Source organism: Oryzias melastigma, linkage group LG10 (assembly GCF_002922805.2).
Source record: "Oryzias melastigma strain HK-1 linkage group LG10, ASM292280v2, whole genome shotgun sequence".
In the NCBI taxonomy this organism is placed as follows: Eukaryota; Metazoa; Chordata; class Actinopteri; order Beloniformes; family Adrianichthyidae; genus Oryzias; species Oryzias melastigma.
Genome location: NC_050521.1, coordinates 29,120,683 through 29,133,511, shown reverse-complemented (window position 1 = coordinate 29,133,511; position 12,829 = coordinate 29,120,683). Strand labels below are relative to the sequence as shown.

General features: G+C 47.0%; 2 protein-coding genes and 1 long non-coding RNA gene across 4 annotated transcripts in view; 1 reads left to right on the top strand and 2 right to left on the bottom strand.

Annotated features, from left to right (window-relative positions):
* nfkb1 (nuclear factor of kappa light polypeptide gene enhancer in B-cells 1) overlaps nt 1–1,472 on the bottom strand; it is a gene marked incomplete in the record, with an annotated part of 25,646 nt that extends 24,174 nt beyond the window's left edge. Inside the window, 1 exon segment of the mRNA XM_036213996.1 lies at nt 1,208–1,472.
* Nucleotides 7–2,111, top strand: LOC112137904. Its single transcript, XR_002917662.2, has 3 exons — nt 7–414; nt 494–566; nt 2,059–2,111. It is a non-coding gene; the product is annotated as an uncharacterized LOC112137904 (long non-coding RNA).
* Nucleotides 2,112–2,176: 65 nt separating this feature from the next.
* Nucleotides 2,177–12,829, bottom strand: part of LOC112137893 (diacylglycerol kinase theta) — an 18,173-nt gene continuing 7,520 nt past the window's right edge. Inside the window, exons 6-23 of one of the 2 annotated variants that reach the window (XM_024260431.2) lie at nt 10,425–10,578; nt 10,263–10,328; nt 10,064–10,164; nt 9,623–9,831; nt 9,321–9,411; nt 9,161–9,215; nt 9,025–9,086; nt 8,797–8,947; nt 8,657–8,695; nt 8,025–8,140; nt 7,552–7,703; nt 6,677–6,825; nt 6,431–6,609; nt 6,238–6,338; nt 5,221–5,367; nt 5,048–5,159; nt 4,835–4,987; nt 2,177–4,763 (exon numbers count right to left, since the gene is read on the bottom strand). In XM_024260431.2, the coding sequence (XP_024116199.1) occupies nt 4,662–4,763; nt 4,835–4,987; nt 5,048–5,159; nt 5,221–5,367; nt 6,238–6,338; nt 6,431–6,609; nt 6,677–6,825; nt 7,552–7,703; nt 8,025–8,140; nt 8,657–8,695; nt 8,797–8,947; nt 9,025–9,086; nt 9,161–9,215; nt 9,321–9,411; nt 9,623–9,831; nt 10,064–10,164; nt 10,263–10,328; nt 10,425–10,578 (2,139 nt within the window). In that variant the 3' untranslated portion in view covers nt 2,177–4,661. The remainder of the gene's footprint in view (nt 4,764–4,834; nt 4,988–5,047; nt 5,160–5,220; nt 5,368–6,237; nt 6,339–6,430; nt 6,610–6,676; nt 6,826–7,551; nt 7,704–8,024; nt 8,141–8,656; nt 8,696–8,796; nt 8,948–9,024; nt 9,087–9,160; nt 9,216–9,320; nt 9,412–9,622; nt 9,832–10,063; nt 10,165–10,262; nt 10,329–10,424; nt 10,579–12,829) is intronic. The other variant, XR_004948553.1, reaches the window with a different exon arrangement.

The following is a 12,829-nucleotide window of genomic DNA, read 5'->3' as shown; positions in this document are numbered from 1 at the left end:
CATCCACGCAGACGTCGATGCGATGACTGCATCCACGCAGACGCCTTATGGGACGACTGCATCCACGCAGACACCCAGATGCAACGACTGCATCCACGCAGACACCCTGATGCGACGACTGCATCCACGCAGACGTCGATGCGATGACTGCATCCTTGCAGACGCCTTATGGGACGACTGCATCCACGCAGATGCCTTGATGCTACGACTGCATCCACGCAGACACCCTGATGTTACGACTGCATCCACGCAGACGCCTTAATGCTACGACTGCATTCACGCAGATGCCTTACTGCAGTGACTGCAATGATGCAGACGCCTTGACGCTACGACTGCATTCACGCAGATACCTTACTGCAGTGACTGCACCTAGAAGCTGAGAAGACGCTGCACCTGCAGGTGTGGAGGTGTCAGGTCCGTCTGCATCACGTTCTGAACAGAAGCTGCTGAGATGAGAACCTGAACGTTCTAACGGTTTGAGCTTTAATTGCAGGAACATGTAAGAAGAGAACGATGATGACAGAACCTCCTCCAAACTGCAGGCAGGAACACGTCACCATCAGCAGGTAATCACAGGAAGTGACGGACGGCTCCATTTTGAATACACTTTGTAAATAAATCTCTTCAAAACTTTGACAGCCAAACAGGAACAACAAACAGCTGCAGATAAACAAACCAGCTGTTTGTTAGTAAACAATCGTGGAGGGGCGGGGCTTCGTCCAGGGTCGTTTTTTAATTTATTTTAAATGTCCTCGGTTATTCTTCATACCGATTTTTAAAAGTGTTTAACTGATTCTGCGCGTGCCCGCGAGGCTCGTTGTTGACGTTCTTCACAACCTGTAGACCCCCCCAACCCCCCAACCCCGTGTTGGTCTCGCGGGCCGTTCGGTGGGCTCGTCCACACAAACAGCTGCGTTCACGGTCCGGTTCAGAGTCGGAGATCCCGCCTCCCGTTAATGCGCGACAGCGCGCGAATTTCCCTCATTTCTCTCGTTTTCCGGTCAGACTCTTTGTGGTTGGTCTTTGTTGCCGTACTGCCGCGAGCGCGCGACTATCACGCTCTTAAAAACAAAACGAACTCTGAAATAAACGCGTCTTTGTCCTTTTACTTCTTTGTTGTGGTAAAGTCCGCGCGCGAAACGACAGTTAAGAACAAGGAAGTGAATGGAAGTGAGGCGGCCGGTTCCGACCCGGGTCTTTATCTTACCTGTTCCGCTCAGGTGAACGTCAGCAGGTGAGGGTTCTCGTTCCGCTTCACCTCAGAGTCTCGCGCTCATGTTTTCATTTGTTTATTTCCTCGGTCCGGGTTTCTGATTCTTCTAACGGCGGCGCGTCATCACGCGACACGAGCGCGTGCCTGCAGCTTCGAGCAGCAAAATGTGCGCGAGATATTGTCGCGTAGGAGAGCGCGAGCGCAGGTGACACGGCGCGCGCTGAAGTGAGAATAAAGTGACTTCCTTCCTCTTGGAAATTCCCCGTGACGTAAAAGGAAACAGAGAGCGCGGTAAAGTGAAGAGGTGTCACTCTGAGCGAAAAATCTGCAGCAGAAACCGGAGAGAGGCGCAGAGGAACCGGCAACAGAACCGGAACCATCAGAACCCCAAACAGTAAACAGAATCCATAAGAACGTGGAGAACTTTGAGTTTAAAAACAGACCGTTTATATTACAGGATGAATAGAAATGAAACGATGGTTTTATTTCAGGCTAGAATCGTTTTCCATCTTCAGTTTTTAAAATGTGAGAATTAGTGAAACATTGAGGGAAAAAACGATATTTCTGTGAGGACTTTCATTCATTCTGGATGGATCCACAGCAGAGGTTAGAAAAAAGCTACAATGTAAGAATTTCTGACACAGAAAAAAACTGTTTTTCCTGAATCAGATTCAACCCTGAAGGATGTTTTTATTCTTCTATGAAAAAGTATCAGTATAGAAATGTAGATCTTGTTAGGATTAAACAGATCTCTCTGAAGTTAACATGAAAGAAATATTCAGTGAAGTTTTTAACCGATTCATCCATAGACATTTCACTCTCCTGAAAACTTCTCTTCCTTTTAGGGGATCCAGGTGGGTCTGGTAGATCCAGGTAGATCCAGGCGGGTCCAGGTAGATCAGGTAGATCCTCAGATGGTCTGGATTATGTTTTTTGCAGACTTTTCACAGGAACTGGAGTCTCTGCTGTTTAGTTTTTATTTGAATGTGATTTTAAACATGGAAACATCTACACCGACATGACACTTTAGCTCAGCATGAGTCCAAACATTAAATCTACGAGAATCTGTCCAACAATTAGTGCAATTTACAGTTTAACGAAACAGCTGAGGGTAAAAACAGCTTCTGTCTGCAAAAATATTCATGTCATCTAAGACCTGTGAGTACAAACATTAAAACATCTGCAGGACGTCCAGAGGCACGAGAGCGGCACCACACCATCATTTCAGTGCACTGAAGCGAGGCCCCGCCCACATGGAGCCCAAGGGGCGGAGCCACACACACAAAGGAGAGAAGATCAAAGCAGCAACATCACAGAGTGAATGGCAGTGTCACTGATGGACAAGAGGTCCCGCCTGCAAGGGCGGGGCCAAACTATCATTAAACATCACTTTTGATTTTTGTGTCTTTGTTTACACACAATTTAACACAAAAGTCGGTCCAGACTTTCACTGAATCAAACTAAAAGATTGAGAATACAGGGCAGGAGCTAGGACCTGGGGGGCAACTAAATAAAAACTAAACTTCAGTAAAATCCCCAAAACCAACATTTATGCAGAGCAAAACGATTTGACCCTAGAAAGGGAGTACTTCCTGTCTGTGCCCCTCCCCCAACATCTGTGTGCGTTGTGATGGGAAAAGAACGGAAAGGAAAGGAAAGGCATCTACTGGTGAAGACAAGCAGGAAGAAAAGACTGCAGAGCTTCAGGAAAACCTGATGGTTTGTTTATCCGCTCACTGCTGCCCCCTGGTGCCAAACAGGCAGAGCTCATCGCGGTTCCAAACACTGGCCGAAGCTTCAGAAGCACCGGACCTAAAACAGTCGAGTTCCAGCACCAAAACGCCACAACCAGAGAAACAAAAGGATTACAGCCAAAACAGATTCGTTAGGCCACGTCAAAAACCTTCCTATTAACAGATTCAGAATCCAACGAGATCTCTGTCCAATCCAAGAGACCACAGAGAAAAACAGTCAAATCCTTCCTCAGGGAGATGCTCTTCTGGAGATCAGACTGATCCCAGGAGATCTGGACTTTGATGTGGAGATCAGACTGATCCCAGGAGGAGATCTACACTTTAATCTGGAGATCAGGCTGATCCCTGGACAGCAGAGCCGTCTTCAGTCTGACGGGATGCTAAGGTTGTCATGGTAACGGAATCCTGTCAGTGATCCTCTGAAATCTCAAACGGCTTCAGCCTATCAGTGTCATCATTGCTGTGAATATAACCACCTAACCCCCACCCCATAGTTCGGTAAAATCAATGGCGGTTTACAAGCTCCGCCCCTCAGAAGATTCAGCTTCCTTTGATTGGTCAGTTCCAGAGCCATTCAGCTAAAATTCTTCATAAGTTTCAGTAAAACGTTTGTTGACTGAATCCTGACTGGTAAAAACGATTTAGATTCTGTTCATATCCTGAGAGACGGATTTCTGAGCATCGAGTTAACCAGACATTTAGAATCTAAGGGGATGGAATCGTTCTCCAAAGATCTGTCATAGTTAATCTAACGGTCAAAGAGCTGTCACATTTAATCTAACGGTAAAACAAACATAGGTAATCTGTCAGAGCTCTGTAATCGCTAATCTAATGGTCAAAGATCTGTCATAATCGACCTGACGGTCAAAGATCTGTCATAGTTAATCTAATGGTCAAAGAGCTGTAATCGCTAATCTAACTGTCAAAGATCTGTCATAGTTAATCTAATGGTCAAAGAGCTGTAATCGCTAATCTAACTGTCAAAGATCTGTCATAATCAACCTGACGGTCGAAGATCTATCATAGTTAACCTAATGGTCAAAGAGCTGTAATCACTAATCTAATGGTCAAAGATCTGTCATAGTTAACCTGATGGTCGAAGATCTATCATAGTTAATCTAATGGTCAAAGAGCTGTCACATTTAATCTAACGGTAAAACAAATATAGGTAATCTGTCAGAGCTCTGTACTCGCTAATCTAATGGTCAAAGATCTGTCATAATCAACCTGACGATCGAAGAGCTGTCATAGTTAACCTGACGGTCGGAGATCTGTCATAATCAACCTGACGGTCGACGATCTGTCATGTCAGTAAAATCTAAGTCAGTTTTCCAGGTGAATCTGCAGGTTGGATCTCCTCCAGGTGTTTCTGGAGGTCACCAAACGTTTCACCTTTGAACATTACTACAGTCAGCGTTTGAAAGCTTAATGAAGGTCGTTCATCTTCTTAGGAGAGAGCTGCGGTCCGTTTGACCCGGCCCGGTTCAGATGAACCTTCAAGTATTGAACAAAAGACTGGACTTCCACCGGCAGGAACGGCGGTTCTGAGATTCTGTCGGACTGAGGAACCCGGCTCTCAGCTTCCAGTAACCAGGAGGTAAATGCTAACGGATCAGCAGCTGCTCGTCGTCGGACCTCCTTCCGGGTCGCCCGGCGGTTCCGCTCCACAGCTCCAGGATCCAGGACGCGGCGGCTCAGTGATGGCCGTCTCTGGAGGGCGGGCTCTCGGAGCGGCTGTCTCTGACGTTGGATGAAGACTTCTTCTGCTTCTGCTTGGCCTTCCTCAGCATGCGGACCTGCAGAGACGTGGTCAGAACCGTCACGGACCGGCTGCATCGCGGCGACCCGATGACCTCATACGACTCACCTTGGGTCCTGCAGCAGAGATGATGATGATGCCGGGGGGCTGGATCCACGGCTCCCCGTCCACCTGCACAGGTGTGGCTTTGCTCAGCGTCAGCCTGACGTAGTTCCCCTGAGCGATGCGGATGGCGGAGCGCAGACCGCTCTGGACCTGACCCTGCACACACAGCGGCGTGAGGCGCTCTGCTCCGGAGCACCGCCGACGCTCTGGACTTACCATGTGCACCACCCCGGTGACCCCCACCACCTCCAGCAGGCCGTCATCGATGCGCGGCTTCCCGAAGCGCCCGTCCACCTCTGACCCCCACAGGTCGGCGCCAGAACCCCAACTGGACATGAGAGCGGGGTGAGCGGGGGACGCCTGGGGGAGGGGCCAGGTGTGTGCGTTACCTGGGGATGTTGATGAAGATCAGCCCCTCGATGCTGGGCAGTGGCACGCTCTGGTTGTCCACCTGCAGCTGCAGCTCTTTGTGCAGACTCCTGGTGTGGCTGATCTTCTGCAGACCCACCTTCACGTACACACCTTTGTTATGGAACCTGAGGAAACCGCAGAGCAGGGGCTGATGGGAAATGCAGTTCCTCTACAGACCACATCTGAGTAAGCTGGAGCAGTCCCAGCACCTGACGTCTTTCTCTTCAAAATAAAAGCTCAAAGTCTGAGACGTTTAAATCAAGAAACCAGAAGCAGAAAAACGGATCGAAGTCCAGCACGACTGAGGAGGGTCTTCTGAGGAGACGTGTGGACAACGTCAGACATCCAACCATCCATCCATCGTCCATCCATCCATCCATCCATCCATCCATCCCCTCCATCCATTCATCCATCATCCATCCATCCATCCATCATCCATCCATCATCCATCCATCCATCCATCATTCATCCATCATCCATCCATCCATCAATCCCTCCATCCATTCATCCATCAATCCCTCCATCCATCCCTCCATCCATTAATTTATTCCTCCATCCATCCATCATCCATCCATCCATCAATCCATCAATCCATCCATCCCTCCATCCATTCATCTATCATCCATCCATTCATCTTCCATCCATCCATCCCTCCATCCATTCATCCATCATCCATCCATTCATCTTCCATCCATCCATCAATCAATCCCTCCATCCATCCCTCCATCCATCCATCATCCATCCATCCATCCGGCCATCCATCCATCAATCCCTCCATCCATCATTCATCCATCTTCCATCCATCATCCATCCATCCATCCCGCCATCCATCCATCAATCCCTCCATCCATTCATCCATCCATCATCCATCCATCATCCATCCATCATCCATCCATCTTCCATCCATCATCCATCCATCCATCATCCATCCATCCATCCATCATCCATCCATCTATCTATGACTAGAGCTAGTCCTCCTGCTGCAGGCCGGTTACCTGCTGGTGAATTTATCCGGGTCATCTTCTCTAGCCAGGTGGAAGTCCAGGCTGAGCTCGGCGTCGATGCCGAGGCCAAAGTAGTTGTTCATCTGGACAATCTGACAGAAAGAGGACAAAGTTCACGCATGACTTTGACAATGTCCTAGGAAGCTTCTGGTATAAGTCTGTTCCAGAATCCTGGTGGACTGACCTTGGGTGGCTCCAGATAGTTATGGTCCTTGCTGTCTTCTGACATGTCCTGAGCATCCAGCAGAATGGTCCAGCGGTCCATCAGAACCTCATCAGCCTCGTCAACAGAAACCAGGATGCTGTGGGGGTCTTCGCAGCTGTACCCCGCCCCCCAGCGCAGGACTCGAGCCAAGTCGTTGCCTGATGAGACCGCATGAGTCCGTGAACCACCAGACCAGCACTGGAACAAAGCTGCCGCGGTCCTCACCTGTTCCCAGCGGTACGATGCCGATGGGCGGTTCTCGGCAGACCAGCTTGTGTCTAACAGCCTCCAGAACCCCCAGAACCCAGCCAACGGTCCCGTCGCCCCCGCAGACCAAAATCCTGAACCTGGGGACCTCTCTGAAGGAGTGGAGGCTGGGAGGCAGAAAGAGAACGTCAGGGGGGTTCAGAGAGAAGCTGTTCATGAAGGTCTGTGTAGTTGTGTGGTGATGGTTGTGTAGTGATTCCTGTGTTGTGATGGTTGTATTGTTATGGTTGTGTTGTGATGGTTGTGATAGTTGTGTAGTGATAGTTGTGCTGTGATGGTTGTGTGCTGATAGTTGTGTTGTGATAGTTATGTAGTGATAGTTGTGATGCGATGATTGTGTTGTCATGATTGTGTTGTTATGGGTGTGTTGTGATAGTTGTGTAGAGAAGGTTGTGTAGTGATGGTTGTGTAGAGAAGGTTGTGTAGTGATTTCTGTGTTGTGATGGTTGTGTTGTGTCTGTTGTGTTGTCATGGTTGTGTTGTGATAGTTGCGTTGTTATGGTTGTGTTGTTATGGTTGTGTTGTTATGGTTGTGTTGTTATGGTTGTTGTGTCTGTTGTGTTGTCATGGTTGTGTTGTCATGGTTGTGTTATGATAGTTGTGTAGTGATGGTTGTGTTGTCATGGTTGTGATGCGATGGTTGTGATGCGACGGTTGTGATGCGACGGTTGTGTAGTGATAGTTGTGTTGTGATAGTTGTGATGTGATAGTTGTGTTGTGATAGTTGTGTTGTTCTGCTGGAGCATCATTCAGACAACAGTCCAGACTGTCAAACAGAGAAGTCCTTTCTGTGGTCGTCGTTTGCCGCCGTTCTTCGGCGTGCAGCCGCTCACCCCACGAGAGGTCCTGCGTTGGAGATGTCAAAGACCTGGTGAGGGTTCAGCAGCTTCCGGAAGCTGTAGAGCAGCTCTCTGCCCTTCAAACCGCCGCTTTTCGGATTGACAAACACCAGCAGGGGGCAGTCTTCCCGTTCCTGTTTGTTTATCTGAGGAAGGGAAGGGTGGAGTGCTGCAGTGAAAAGGTTTTATTTAGAGTTAGACTGAAGGCAGAAATCAGGAAACACGTTTTTTTGATCTGACTCTTTATGAAAGTAATCTCCTCTTCATCTGTCAACGTGTGTGTGAATATTGAATATGTTCTAGTCCCTCAAGTATCCCAGATCCAGATCTGAGCTTCTGTCATGTTTCAGCCTGCAGAAAGTGCTTCAGTCTAACCCCCTGAACCTGCAGGTCTGTCCTCCTGCTGTAAACTGAAGCATCATTTCTGGATCCAGTCAGACGGGGATCTGAAGGTCTGGAGAACCCACCTGGATCAGTGGGACCACCAGGCAGCTGAGCGACTTGTTGTTGCAGGACGTGTCTCTGGCCAGCATGTAGATCCTCTCAGCTTCAGAGAAGCAGGAAACTTGCAGCTCTGCTGCGCCTGGAGACAACACGCAGCTGTGAAGCATCTACTGAAGCATCTACTGAAGCATCTGCTGAAGCATCTACTGAAGCATCTACTGAAGCATCTGCTGAATCATCTACTGAATCATCGACTGAAGCATCTACTGAAGCTTATACTGAATCATCTACTGAAGCATCTGCTGAAGCATCTGCTGAATCATCGACTGAAGCATCTACTGAAGCTTATACTGAATCATCTACTGAAGCATCCACTGAATCATCTACTGAAGCATCTACTGAAGCTTATACTGAATCATCTACTGAAGCATCTACTGAAGCATCTACTGAAGCATCTACCGAAGCATCTACTGAAGCATCTGCTGAAGCATCCACTGAATCTTCTACTGAAGCATCTTGTGCAGTTTCTACAAACTCTAAACTTCCAGAGTTTCTGTTCTAAAAAATCTGGAAACTTCAGAAACTCCGTCTTGATGCCGAGCCGTCCGGTTTGACTCATAAACCTTACCAGGTGGTTTCCATGGTGACGGCTCACCTTGACTGCTGTAGATTTGCCCAACAGTGACCAGGTGACCTGTGGAGATGAAAACAGGAAGTAAGATTGCTGGTGACGCTGCGTCTGCAGCATCTGCGTCTGCAGCGTCTGCAGCGTCTGCAGCGTCTGCACAGACTCACTCTTGATTGCCAGCTGCTCCTGCACCAGCTGCATGTACTGCTCTTTGCTCAGCAGGGGGGGCAGTCCTCCTATCAGCAGGTTCACGCTCACGGCCCGGTTCTGGTTCTCCACCAGGTAGAACCTGGTCTGGTTCATCTGCCGCAGTGACACCTGCAGGAGAGAGAACAGCGGAGTGAGGACGGACGTCAGCTGGTCATCTGCAGCGCCGCCTCTGGAGATCCGCCGACCTTCCTGATGTCCCGCAGTTTCTCCAGGATCTTCTCCTCCGAGCTCAGCGTCTGCCTCTGCACTGCAGACGGACACAGGCTGTGACAGACGCTCACCTGCAGCTGCAGCTGCTCCACCTTCACCTGCAGCTCTTACCTTGTTTCCCGCTCATGCAGACCTCCAGGAGGCGGAGCTGCGAGACCTCCTCACCCTGAAAGACAAAATCAACCACAACAGATTTGAGGAACATTTCAAGCTCTCTTCAGTTAAAACCAAGAAAGGTTCTTGGATGTAGAATGAACCTCATGACTTCCACCTGTTTGTCCAGCTGGAGCAGGACCTCTGCGATGACGGACGCCGCCGTGCTCTCCTCGGAGACGCAGACGCTCACATTCGTTTCTCTCACTCTGAGACACAAAGGTATGGAACGCCAGGAGGGACAAAATTAAACATGCAAACACAGCGAGGCAGAGAAGATTTTTTAAAGAACTCTTTTGCTCTCTCAGACCCTCCAGAGTTTTGTAGTAGGAGAACTTGTTCAAATCACAGCCTGTTCAGCTTCTCTGCTTCACTGTAAAAGTTTCTGCTTTAGATCATCAGTGAAAGTCTTGGGCTCACCTGGGCACACTGACGTACACCTTGATGACGTCTGTGTCTCGCCGTTTGGCCCTCAGCAGCCAGGAGTCGCCGCCGTCCTTCAGCGAGTTGCGGTTATCCGGCTCACTGCCGTTCCGGTTCCTGATGTCCTCGCTGTGGGAACCGCCGAGCTCTTGCAGCTCAAAGTTCTGTGGATCTCCAGGCAGGTAGAACGCCCTGAGAGCCGCCTCCTACAAGACAGCACAGGTACTGCACTCAGGTGAAAACGGAGCATCTCTTCTGCAAACTAAAACCACGAACGCTTCTTCATCTGAACCTGTCAGTCTGAACCTGGAATATGGAAACGTTGAGGTTAGATTTCCTGCCTCAGTCTGTACAAACATGTGCATGTGTGCGTGCAGGTGTGCGTGTCCAGGTGTGCATGCAGGTGTGCGAGTATCTAGAAGTAAGCAGGTTTCCAACCACTAGCTCCTCATTTCTCGTCGCTCTGCAGATGGACGCCAAGCGGTAAAAGCCTCTGGTCACGCCGTCGTCTCCATCAAACACCCTGAGGAGCTGCTTTCCTGCAGAACAAACACAAGTTCAGAGGGCGGGGCTTAGGCAGACAGGTAGACATGACCAAACACCTCCTTCAAGAAAAGAAAAGAAGCAGAAGACTCACCTGACTCTGCAGGTGCTGGCTGCAGGTCTTTGACTGCTGCAGAAGGATCGCAGTCATCAGAGGTTTCTGAGGAGGGGCGGAGTCACAGATCAAAGCTTCAGAGTGAGTGGGGGAGGGGCCATCAGAGTCAGGAATCTCGGATGTTTCAGGTACAGCGTTTACCTGGCTCGTGGCTGAAGGTCTCCGTGATCCGGTAACAGTGCATCTTACTGAAGTTTCTGGAGTCCATGCGAACGCAGGTCGGCTTCAGGAGCATACAGCGCAGACGGCCAACAGCGCACTCTAGAGGCACGCTGTGGTAACAGGAGGGGTGGGCCTGCAGGTGAGAGGACGAGAAACACAAACACCTGTTCTGATCCAGTTGGAACCAGTGAGCTGATGGTACCGAGCAGAGTGGAGGAGAATGTGACGAACTTTCAGAGTTCACTACCATCAGACCACTGCCTGAGTATTACTGAGTATTAGTGAGTATTACTAAATATTACAGAATATTACTAAATATTAATGAGCATTACTGAGTGTTACAGAGTATTAATGAATATTATTGATTATTAGCGAGTATTACTAAATTTGCTGAGTATACTGAATATTACTGAGTATAAGTGAGTGCTGAGTATTGCCAAATATTAGTGAGTATAACTCACTATTAGTGAGTATTACAAAATAATACGGAGTATTACTGAGTATTACTGGGTATTAGTGAGTATTACTAAATATTACTGAGCATTACTGAGTGTTAGTGAGTATTAATGACTATTATTGATTATTAGCGAGTATTACTAAATTTGCTGAGTATACTGAATATTACTGAGTATAAGTGAGTATTTCCAAATATTATTGAGTATTAGTGAGCATTACTGACTGCTAGTATTACTAAATATTATTGAGTATTACTGAGCATTAGCGAGTATTACTGGATATTGCTGAGTATTACTGAATATTACAGAGCATTAGTGAATATTTGTGAGTATTACTAAATATTAATGAGTATTACTAAATATTAGGGATTATTAACGACTATTAGTGAATATTACTAAATATTACCGAATATTACTGAATATTAGTCAGTATTACTGAGTATTACTGAATATTGCTGATTGTTAGTGAGTATTAATTAATATTATTGAGTATTACTAAATTTGCTGAGTATTACTGAATATTACAGAGTACAAGTGAGTATTTCTAAATATTAATGAGTATTAGTGAGCATTACTGAGTCCCAGTGAGTATTACTAAATATTACTGAATATTACCAAATATTAGTATTGCTGAACATTAGTGAGTATCACTGAGTATCAGTGTATATTTGTGAGTATTACTAAATATTAATGAGTATTACCGAATATTAGTGAATATTACTAACTATTGGTGAGTATTAGTAAATATTACCGAGTATTATTGCTTATTAGTGAGTATTATTGAATATTAGTGAGTATTACTTGGCATTACTGAGAATTGCTGAATATGAGTATTACTAAATATTACTGAATAATACTGAATATTACTGAGTATTACTAAATATTACTGAGTATTAATGAATATTACTGAGTATTAATGAATATTACTGAGTTTTACTGAGCTTGTGTTTTTGGCGATTTCTGTCTTATCTCAGGATTTTTTCAGTGGTTCCACGTGTTCATACTCATGTATGTTCTGTTCGTGCTTCAGGACTTCAGGCTTGATGGAGGATATTATTACTGATCTGATAGGATCATAAATGAATGAGCATCAATCTAGATGTAAATCTGCTGGATTACAGGATTAATGCTCCTCTATAGTCACAAGACAGGATAACACTGTAACGTGATGAGATGTTGGGACGCCTCTTGAGCAGAGGTGAAGTGGTCGACCTTTGACCTGAAGATCCCCTCCCCCCACGTGTCAGTGTCCCACACTGGTCCTGGTGGTTCCGGGTTAGTGACAGTAAAACCTGCTGGGGCTGTTCCTGCTGTTCTAACAGCCCTCATGTTGGTGTCCGTGTTGTAGAACAGGAAACAAACATGTCTGTTTATTATTTAACCACATCCTGAATTCTGACCTTGATGTTACCCTCCAGGTGTCACCCTCAGGTGTGACCCTCAGGTGTCACCCTCAGGTGTCACCCTCAGGTGTGACCCTCAGGTGTGACCCTCCAGGTGTCACCCTCAGGATGTTGTCACTTTGTTAATCTGGAGTTGAAAACGATAATATTAATAATAAGATGGATTCTGCTTAAACGTTGGTTGTGGTCGTTCCAAATTTCCCTGCAGGAACTCTTGTGTTTGCTGTGGGTTGTCTACCTGAAAGTAGCCACGCCCCTCCAGGTTTATTAACTTGAGTCGGTGTTGGGATCTACATCTATCTAAGGTTTTGTTCTTCTTGGGGAGCTCTAAACGATGACTGGTACACCAGAGAAACTAGTTTGTCATGTTTTTGCTTCATTTGGACGGATTTAAGGACACAGACGATCAACCTGAGTTTATTTTGGACTTTTATTCTTTAAGGTAGACTGGATGAAAAAAATTTCAAAATTGTATTGATCAAAAACATTTAATGTGAAAAAAGATTCCTGTTCCAGGATATTGAAT